Here is an 11,013-nt window from a genome sequence, read left to right as displayed (position 1 = left end):
TGTCTGTCAGTAGGGGAGGTCTCATGAATCTACTCCCCTTCATCTTATCTGTCAGTAGGGGAGGTCTTCATGAATCTACTCCCTTCATCTCATCTTGTCTGTCAGTAGGGGAGGTCTTAATGAATCTACTCCATTCATCTCATCTTATCTGTCAGTAGGGGAGGTCTTAATGAATCTACTCCATTCATCTCATCTTATCTGTCAGTAGGGGAGGTCTTCATGAATCTAATCCCTTCATCTCATCTTGTCTGTCAGTAGAGGAGGTCTTCATGAATCTATTCCCTTCATCTCATCTTGTCTGTCAGTAGGGGAGGTCTTCATGAATCTACTCTCTTCATCTTGTCTGTCAGTAGGGGAGGTCTTCATGAATCTACTCCCTTCATTTCATCTTGTCTGTCAGTAGGGGAGGTCTTCATGAATCTACTCTCTTCATCTTGTCTGTCAGTAGGGGAGGTCTTCATGAATCTACTCCCTTCATTTCATCTTGTCTGTCAGTAGGGGAGGTCTTCATGAATCTAATCCCTTCATCTCATCTTGTCTGTCAGTAGGGGAGGTCTTCATGAATCTACTCTCTTCATCTTGTCTGTCAGTAGGGGAGGTCTTCATGAATCTACTCCCTTCATTTCATCTTGTCTGTCAGTAGGGGAGGTCTTCATGAATCTACTCTTCCTTCATCTTGTCTGTCAGTAGGGGAGGTCTTCATGAATCTACTCCCTTCATCTCATCTTGTCTGTCAGTAGGGGAGGTCTTCATGAATCTACTCCCTTCATTTCATCTTGTCTGTCAGTAGCGGAGGTCTTCATGAATCTACTCCCTTCATCTCATCTTGTCTGTCAGTAGGGGAGGTCTTCATGAATCTACTCCCTTCATCTCATCTTGTCTGTCAGTAGGGGAGGTCTACATTAATCTACTCCCTTCATCTTATCTGTCAGTAGGGGAGGTCTTCATGAATCTACTCCATTCATCTCATCTTGTCTGTCAGTAGGGGAGGTCTTCATGAATCTACTCCCTTCATCTCATTTTGTCTGTCAGTAGGGGAGGTCTTCATGAATCTACTCCCTTCATTTCATCTTGTCTGTCAGTAGGGGAGGTCTTCATGAATCTACTCCCTTCATCTTGTCTGTCAGTAGGGGAGGTCTTCATGAATCTACTCCCTTCATCTCATCTTGTCTGCCAGTAGGGGAGGTCTTCATGAATCTACTCCCTTCATTTCATCTTGTCTGTCAGTAGGGGAGGTCTACATTAATCTACTCCCTTCATCTTGTCTGTCAGTAGGGGAGGTCTTAATGAATCTACTCCCTTCATCTTGTCTGTCAGTAGGGGGAGGTCTTCATGAATCTACTCCCTTCATCTCATCTTGTCTGTCAGTAGGGGAGGTCTTCATGAATCTACTCCCTTCATCTTGTCTGTCAGTAGGGGAGGTCTTCATGAATCTACTCCCTTCATCTCATCTTGTCTGTCAGTAGGGGAGGTCTTAATGAATCTACTCCCTTCATCTCATCTTGTCTGTCAGTAGGGGAGGTCTTAATGAATCTACTCCCTTCATTCTCCCAGCAGGGTCGTGTGATGGAGGGACGGAGAGAAAGAAGGAGAGATGGAGAAAAAACACATGAAAGAGAAACAGAGAGATGGTGAGCTTGTCCCTGCAATGTAGCCATCTGTGTGTGTCTGTGAGAGAGTGTGTGTGTCTGCAAGAGAGTGTGTGTGTCTGTGAGAGAGTGTGTGTGTCTGTGAGAGAGTGTGTGTGTCTGTGAGAGAGTGTGTGTGTCTGTGAGAGAGTGTGTGTGTCTGTGAGAGAGTGTGTGTGTCTGTGAGAGAGTGTGTGTGTCTGTGAGAGAGTGTGTGTGTCTGTGAGAGAGTGTGTGTGTCTGCGAGAGAGTGTGTGTGTCTGCGAGAGAGTGTGTGTGTCTGCGAGAGAGTGTGTGTGTCTGTGAGAGAGTGTGTGTGTCTGCGAGAGAGTATGAGTGTGACATATGGGATGTTTCCATGTGCAAATTACTTGCGGAGAAACTGTTGCTATGGAGACTAGTAACTGGTGCGGTCGAACAACCACATGAAAAGTCTGGAGGAGACCGTGGCACGCACGCATGCACACGCACACATACACACGCACACACACACACACACACAAATACTTTAGATCATTGGTCTAACCTAGTCTTTTGGTGCACAGCAGAGACGGATTTAAGAATTGGTTGGTCACATAGACAACACACTAACACCGGAATACACCCACATCACAAAAAAAACATTTTAATTAAATGTATGGCGCTTTTCTCTCGCTTGCTCTCTCTCGCTCTGTCTATCTCTTCTCTCTCTCCTCTTAGACACAGAGGTCATTTAGAGGTCTAACCATTAGCGATATTAATTCAGTATCACTCCTCAGATGAGAGCTTGGAGAAGCAGACAGAGAGAAGCATTTCATTGATATGAGGAAGCAGCCTCTTCGGCCGTCCCACTGTCACTGTTTTATTATCACCTGGAGCGTGTGTGTGTGTGTGTGTGTGTGTGTGTGTGTGTGTGTGTGTGTGTGTGTGTGTGTGTGTGTGTGTGTGTGTACGTGTACGTGTGCATGTGTGTTCCTTGGTGTGTGCATTCACCGTAACAGTTGTATCACTCTATGTAGCAGGGACAGCATGCGATTGTAAAAGCATGCTAACTCCCAGCCCAGAGGGGGAAGAGGGAGATGGAGGAGGAGCAATTCATAGTGTAAAGAATCATTGTACAATCTACAGTGCATTCGGGAAAGACCTCTTGACGTTTTACACATTTTCTTATGTTGCTTACGTCATTCTAAAATTGATTAAATAGTTGTTTCCCCTCATCAATCTACATACAATACCCCATAATGACAAAGCAAAAACAGATTTTTATCAATTTTTGCAAATAAAAAACAACTACTGAAATATCAAATATTAAGACCCTTTACTCAGTACTTTGTTGAAGCAACTTTGGCAGCGATTACAGCCTCGAGTCTTCTTGGGTATGACGCTACAAGCTTGACAAACCTGTATTTGGGGAGTTTCTCCCATTCTTCTCTGCAGATCCTCTCAAGCGATGTCTCTCCAGAGATGTTCGATGGCTTCAAGTCCGGGCTCTGTCTGGGCCACTCAAGGACATTCAGAGACTTTTTTCCGAAGCTACTTCTGCGTAGTCTTGGCTGTGTGTTTAGGGTCGTTGTCCTGTTGGAAGGTGAACCTTCGCCCCAGTCTGGGGTATTGAGAGCTCTGGAGCAGGTTTTCATCAAGACTCTCTATGTATTTTGCTCTGTACATCTTTCCCTTGATCCTGACTAGTCTCCCAGTCCCTGCCGCTGAAAAACATCCCCACAGCATGATGCTGCCACCATGCTTCACCGTAGGGATGGTGCCAGGTTTCCTCCAGACGTGACGCTTGGCATTCAGACCGAAGAGTTCAATCTTGGTTTCATCAGACCAAAGAATCTTGTTTCTCATGGTCTGAAAGTCCTTTAGGTGCCTTTTGGCAAACTCCAACCGGGCGGTCATGTGCCTTTTACTGAAGAGTGGCTTCCGTCTGGCCACACTACCATAAAGGCCTGATTGGTGGAGTGCTGCAGAGATGGTAGTCCTTCTGGAAGGTTCTCCCATCTCCATAGAGGAACTCTGGAGCCCTGTCAGAGTGGCCATCGAGTTCTTGGTTACCTCCCTTACCAAGGCCCTTCTCCCCCGATTGTTCAGTTTGGCCGGGCGTCCAGCTCTAGGAAGAATCTTGGTGATTCTTCCTAGTCCTTCCTAAACGTCTTCCATTTAAGAATGATAGAGGCCACTGTGTTCTTGGTAACTTCAATGCTGTTTTGGTACCCTTTCCCAGATCTATGCTTGAACACAACCTGTTTTGGAGCTCTACGGACAATTCCTTCCACCTCATGGCTTGGTTTCTGCTCTGACATACACTGTCAACTGTGGGACCTTATATAGACAGGTGAGTGCCTTTCCAAACCATGTCCAATCAATTGAATTTACCACAGGTGGACTCCAATCAAGTTGTAGAAACATCTCAAGGATGATCAATGAAAACAGGATGCACCTGAGCTCAATTTCGACTCTCATAGCAAAGGTTCTGAATACTTTTATGTAAATAAGGTATTTTGTTTTTTTCTAAAAACCTTTTCCATTATGGGGTATTGTGTGTAGATTGACTAGGGAACATTTTAGAATAAGACTGTAATGTAAAAAAATGTGGAAAAACTCAAGGGGTCTGAATACCTTCCGAATGTACTGTAAATCAATGTGAAATATCTTTCACTAACAAAACATATTTTCAGCTGTTTGAAGCTGGTGGACCAAACTGAAAGTACAAGTCTCAAGCGAGAGTAGTTTCCACTAGGTTCCACAGCCACAAAGTCTCTGCTGTGCTGTGAAGAAATGGGAGGCAGGAGAGGAGGGAGAGTTGTTTATATTCAGCCTAAGTACTGTTGCAATTCACCTAGCTTCCACATGGTTGAGACATTTTATATGTAGCACCTATAAGTGTGTATAATGGGATTCTGGGTAAGTCTTCTATGTGGAGCAGCAGACTGGGTCTGAAACCTCAGAATTCATGGAGCTTTCAAAGCAGGGCATGCCTATGGGAGAACACACACAAGTATGCACACGCACAAAGACAATAGGGAAACCCAAAAGGTTTCCACATCCTCCTGGGGAGAGTACTGATCCACTAACAGGCTTTCTACAGGGTCCACAGCAGATTGATCGACTCTGGGTGGAATAGATGTTGGAACAAATATAATTGCATTTGTATTTCATCACCCTCACGCGTGTGTGTGTGTGTGTGTGTGTGTGTGTGTGTGTGTGTGTGTGTGTGTGTGTGTGTGTGTGTGTGCGTGTGCGTAAAGTTTCAAGCCATTGTGTCAGTAACAGAGTGCCCACTGTTTAGGGAATCATTGTGTGACTGTTGGGCAGGGTCTGGGGGTTAGGGAACATGGGTACGGACCTCTCCAGGTGTTCAGGCCAGTGCCACCTGGCTGGCGCTGAGAGAGATGAACACACATACTTGTACCGACATACCTGTTAGCTACAGCTTAACACCTGCCTTTGCACCTGAAGCTAAACAATCAAATGACAGCACTGTAACACTTAACAGTATGAAGGCATTATAAAGGCATTATGAACGCATTACGAAGCCTTTATTACCTTTCCTCCTGGAGTCTCTCCTGACACTGGGCCTGACAGCTGGCTGTAGTTCCGCCTCTGTTGACATCCTCAGGTTCCGCCCCGCCGGCCCACAGGCTGGTTTGATCCGGTTCTGCTCCGGTCTGTTTCCGAGGGTCCACTTCACAACGTCAGCGCCGTGTGTCTGTGTGTTTGTGGGGGCGCCGTGTGTGTGTGTGGGGGCGCCGTGTGTGTGTGTGGGCACACAGGCTCATGGGAGAGGGAAGGGCTCTAGCCCTGACACGACATCCCACACACACTTACAGAGAGCTGGGGACAGAGAGAGAGAGAATGGGGATGAGAGAGAGAGAGAATGGGGATGAGAGGGAGAGAGAATGGGGATGAGAGGGAGAGAGAATGGGGATGAGAGGGAGAGAGAATGGGGATGAGAGGGAGAGAGAATGGGGATGAGAGGGAGAGAGGGAAAGGAAGGGAGAGAGAGATGGTTGGTACATTTATTCAACCTTTTTCCACACATTGATACTATCCTGTCTCAAGGAGACTTTGGAGGAGACAGGGAGATTAGGCATCTCTTCTTCCTCCCTCCCCTCTCCTTCCTTCCTCTACAGTCCTCATTCCAACTAATGCCCCACATGCCCCTTGTGCCATCCAGTGCCTGTCTGTCTCCTGTGAGTTGATAGTTGCCCATAATGGCGAAGCCACATTGTCTACGTGATGCTCGTCCCTCAATCGATCTGTCTTGAAGGACGTGTGACACATCTAAAAAATACATAGATTCTGCTCATCCACCTGACACTAGTTCCTAATTCTGAAAATGACTCGGCTCTCGGTGGCTACTACGGTAAACCATGCTCAAGCTAGCAGCCTAGTGCAAGCTTGTTTGAATGGCTACACGGTTGCTAGTTTGACATTTTGTTGATGAAGTTATAAGGCACCAACGTTATGGGAGTGTTCTCAGAAATCAGCATGTATCTGACGGCTGGCACTCTGCCTCGCTACTTTGTAACATTTGGCCAACGCGATAACGATAACGTTGCAGAGAGCAGTCAAATGTGCTGTAGAACTCATCGCACTAATCACGGCAGAAGAGATATCATGAAAACTCATTTGTGCATTAGCTAGAACTTCACTGCACTAGCTAGCTAGCTAGAGGGGATATTCAGCAGTGAGTGTGTGAACTGGCGTCGTTAGCGTACATGCCTTTCGTTTCATTATGGATTGATTTGAGACTGGTTTAGCCAGCAAGCAGACACTAGTGGCACATTTTGTTTTTGCACATTTCAAATGTCATACTGATTCTACCACCACAAAACACCTTAGCTAGACGTAGAATGAGGTTTTTGAAGACTTGCTAATAAAACATGTTCAATATCAGCTACAGGTTTCGAGTTTTCCTCTTTTGGGGATGAAAGGGGGTTCAGTGGATGATGTGACCTTGGTAACCCTCTGCATTCCAACCAACAGAACTCACACACACACACACTCACACTGACAATACTCTTTATCAGAGTAAAACATGCTGGAGTTGTACTGTACTGAATGAGTCACTTCAATTTCTGCTATTATGGTCACTCTGCTGCAAAATGGAGGGAGAGAGAGAGAGAGAGAGAGAGAGAGAGAGAGATAGAGAGAGAGCGATAGAGCGAGAGAGGGGGAGTGGAGAAAGGACACTAATGCAACCTCAGCTCCAAACCAGCCCCCCTCCCTCGTTTTCAATCTGCCTTTTCTGTCTACTAACTCTCTCTTTCAGGGCGTGAAAGTAGCCTCAGCTAGATATCCTTTATTTCTAGTGGATTATTCTTCATTTGTACCAGACTGTTCAGCTGTTTATCTGTCTTATAATGTTGCCATATGTTTGTAAGTGTTGCACCACCCCTCTGTGAGGGCTGCACCACCCCAATGTGTATATGAGTGTGTGTGTGTGTGTGTGTGCGAGTCATGCCTGCGTGCTTGCGTACGTGCATATGTGCTTGGCATCTGGTGGATTTCTCTGGGGAAAGTCAGAGATATTTCTAATCTAGGCTAAGATACCTTGAGGGAGAAAGACAGATTTCAAAGAGAGAGGAGGAAGACATTCAGCATGTTGTCCTATAACAGTGGCTCAACGTTAACATATCACACAATTAAGAAACATAACAACAACAACCTGGAATACTGCGATGTTTCTCAACGACCCCGGGATGTTGTAGACCAATCCCTTAGATGGTTACCTCATTTGGACAGTTCTGTTTTAAATGTAAACCATGAAGTAGGAAGATCCATTCAGGTCCCTGGTATAGAAAGGTTGAGAAACACTGTTCTGTTCGACTGTAGGAATCAGTTGTCCGATCCTGGTCTGGTCTGAGCTGAGAGATGGACATAAACATGGCTTAGTGCCTCTGAAGAACGAGAAGAGAGGACGGCCGGAGGAGAGGAGGAGGAAACAAGCGGTAAATTGGATGCCCGTAAGTGGGCCACAGCCAACAGTCGTGTGTGTGTGTCTGCCTATGTGTGTGCGTGTGTGTGTGTGTGTGTGTGTGTATATGTGTGTCCATAAACCGGGCGCTGCCAAGAGGAGCTTAATGCCCAGAAATCATCTGCTTCTACACAGACACACTGGCAGAGAGGGAGGGAGTACAGCAAGGCCAATCCCTGCACTGTCACTTGTCTGTTAGGTAAATGTAAACGTCTATCTCCCTCCCTCTCTTTCTCTACTTCCCTCTTTCTCTACCTCCCTCTCTTTCTCTCTACCTCTCTCTCTCTCTCCCTCCCTCTCTTTCTCTCTACCTCTCCCTCTCTCTACCTCCCTCTCTTTCTCTCTCTCTCTCTCTCTCTACCTCCCTCTCTTTCTCTACTTCCCTCTTTCTCTCTACCTCTCCCTCTCTCTACCTCCCTCTCTTTCTCTACTTCCCTCTTTCTCTCTACCTCTCCCTCTCTCTACCTCCCTCTCTTTCTCTACTTCCCTCTTTCTCTCTACCTCTCCCTCTCTCTACCTCCCTCTCTTTCTCTACTTCCCTCTTTCTCTCTCCCTCTCCCTCTCTCTACCTCCCTCTCTTTCTCTACTTCCCTCTCTCTCTCTCTCTCTCTACCTCCCTCTCTTTCTCTACTTCCCCCTCTCTCTCTACCTCCTCTCTCTCTCTACCTCCCTCTCTTTCTCTACTTCCTCTCTCTCTCTACTTTCTCTCTCTCTCTCTCTCTACCTCCCTCTCTTTCTCTACTTCCCTCTCTCTCTACCTCCCTCTCTTTCTCTCTCTCTCTCTCTCTCTCTCTCTCTACCTCCCTCTCTTTCTCTACTTCCCCTCTCTCTCTACCTCTCTCTCTCTCTCTCTCTCTCTACCTCCCTCTCTTTCTCTACTTCCCTCGCTCTCTCTACCTCCTCTCTCTCTCTACCTCCCTCTCTTTCTCTACTTCCCTCTCTCTCTCTACCTGTTTCTCTCTCTCTCTCTCATTGTGTTCTGTCCATCACGCTTAGGGTGAGATTAGCAGCTACACTCATTCAGCCACTCAGCTCTCTCTGAATAATAAACTTCCTATCTCTCATTCTTCTCCTCTCTCTGTCCATCACGCTTAGGGTGAGATTAGCAGCTACACTCATTCAGCCACTCAGCTCTCTCTGAATAATAAACTTCCTATCTCTCATTCTTCTCCTCTCTCCTCTCCTACCCATGCTAGATTATTGAGACGTAATTTATAGATTGGCAGGTAAGTGTGCTCTCGAGCGGCTAGATGGTCAAATCAAATCAAATTTGATTGGTAACATACACATGTTTAGCAAATGTTAATGCGAGTGTAGCGAAATGCTTGTGCTTCTAGTTCTGACCGTGCAGTAATATCTAACAAGTAATCTAACAATTTCACAACAACTACCTTATACACACAAGTGTAAAGGAATGAATAAGAATATGTACATATAAATATATGGATGAGTAATGGCTGAGCGGCATAGGCAAGATGCAGTAGATGGTATAGAGTACAGTATATACATACATATGAGTATATACATATGAGATATATGTAAACATTATATAAAGTGGCATAGTTTAAAGTGACTAGTGATACATTTATTACATCCAATTTTAAATTATTAAAGTGGCTAGAGATTTGAGTCAATATGTTGGCAGCAGCCACTCAATGTTAGTGATGGCTGTTTAACAGTCTGATGGCCTTGAGATAGAAGCTGTTTTTCAGTCTCTCTGTCCCAGCTTTGATGCACCTGTACTGACCTCGCCTTCTGGATGATAGCGGGGTGAACAGGCAGTGGCTCGGGTGGTTGTTGTACCATTCGGGTGGTTTTTACCATTCGGCCATCAGATTTCCCACCAATGCTCCTTATAGGACACATCACTGCACTCTATACTCCTCTGTAAACTGGTCATATCTGTATACCCGTCTCAAGACCCACTGGTTGATGCTAATTTATAAAACCCTCTTAGGCCTCACTCCCCCCTATCTGAGATACCAACTGCAGCCCTCATCCTCCACATACAACATCCGTTCTGCCAGTCACATTCTGTTAAAGGTCCCCAAAGCACACACATCCCTGGGTCGCTCGTCTTTTCAGTTCGCTGCAGCTAGCGACTGGAAAGAGCTGCAACAAACACTCAAACTGGAAACTCATTCAAAGAATCATGGACACTTACTGCTTTACGTGATGTATTGTTGTCTCTACCTTCTTCCCCTTTGTGCTGTTGTCTGTGCCCAATAATGTTTGTACCATGTTTTGTGCTGCCACCATGTTGTGCTGCTGCCATGTTGTGTTGCTACCATGTTGTTGCCACCATGCAACGTTGTCATGTGTTGCTGCCATGTTGTGTTGTTGTCTTAGGTCTCTCTTCATGTAGATTTGTGTTGTCTCCCTTGTCACGGTGTGTGTTTTGTCCTTTTAATCCCAACAATCTCACAGCGACACGTTTAGTTATTGTACCTACCAGCTGTAACACCTGTCCTGAGAACACCAGAATCCAGACGACTGTAGAATACTGTTAAATACTTCTGAATACTGCAGAATACCACACGACTGCTACACTGCTGTACCGAGCACAGAGATGAAAAGAAAAGGAGAGAGAGAGAGGAGAGAAGGAATGCTGAGACAGGAGGTTAAAGGTCGTTCGAGGAGAGAGGGAGCAAAGTGCGAGAGACTGGAGAGAAAAGGAAGGAAGGGCGACAGATCAGGCAAGATAAGAAAGAAAGAGAGATGAAAGATCGGATGATCAGAGAGAGAGAAGTAAAGTTCAGGACTGGGCGGGTTAATGAAAGCACAGAGAAAAGCAGACACCACACAGCCCAGGGAGAAAGGAGGAGAGAGGAGGAGAGAGGAGGAGAGGAGAGAGGGAGGAGACTGTCTGGGACGGTTAATTGGCACCTTATATGACCCGCCAGGAATCAAACCCGTGTGGTTTGTGTGTCTTCAGACTGTGTTAGCCTGCTGAACTGAAGCCTGATTGTCAGCTGTAATATATGACGTGGGACTTCAGACATGGTAACAGCAACGCTGCAAACAGCACATTCACGTTGTGTCAGTGTCAACAAACTAACTATAGTACCATCACTATTCTGAAGACATAAATAGCCTGCCTCATATCTCATTCACCCAAAAGACGCACACACACAAACACACGCGCGCACACACACACACACCCACAAACACACACACACACACCTCACTTCTCGTTCACCCAGTCTATTTCTAGATATGGGGCTGTAGATATCAAAGCTGTGTATTCTCTACACGGAATTCTTCTCATGTTTGAAGGGGAAACAGAGACAAAAAACAGGTTCTCTTTTATACGTGTGTTGCTCCCTTGTGCCTTGTTAATCTGTTACAATGTAAATTGGACCAGTTCACCCATGTCTTTTTCCTTCATCACACAGCCAGAAAACGGAAGCCTCTCTGTCAGACGTG

General features: G+C 45.9%; 1 protein-coding gene across 1 annotated transcript in view; it reads right to left on the bottom strand.

Moving 5' to 3' along the window:
* The window catches only part of dab1a (DAB adaptor protein 1a), a 59,035-nt gene extending 48,860 nt beyond the window's left edge, over positions 1–10,175 (bottom strand). The window contains 2 exon segments of the mRNA XM_042319963.1: positions 5,154–5,441; positions 10,040–10,175. Coding sequence (XP_042175897.1) covers positions 5,154–5,220 — 67 coding nt within the window. The 5' untranslated portion in view covers positions 5,221–5,441; positions 10,040–10,175.
* Positions 10,176–11,013: the final 838 nt, after the last annotated feature.

The sequence above is a fragment of the Oncorhynchus tshawytscha genome, linkage group LG01 (assembly GCF_018296145.1).
Source record: "Oncorhynchus tshawytscha isolate Ot180627B linkage group LG01, Otsh_v2.0, whole genome shotgun sequence".
Lineage (NCBI taxonomy): Eukaryota > Metazoa > Chordata > Actinopteri > Salmoniformes > Salmonidae > Oncorhynchus > Oncorhynchus tshawytscha.
This window is presented reverse-complemented; position numbering and strand designations above follow the sequence as displayed.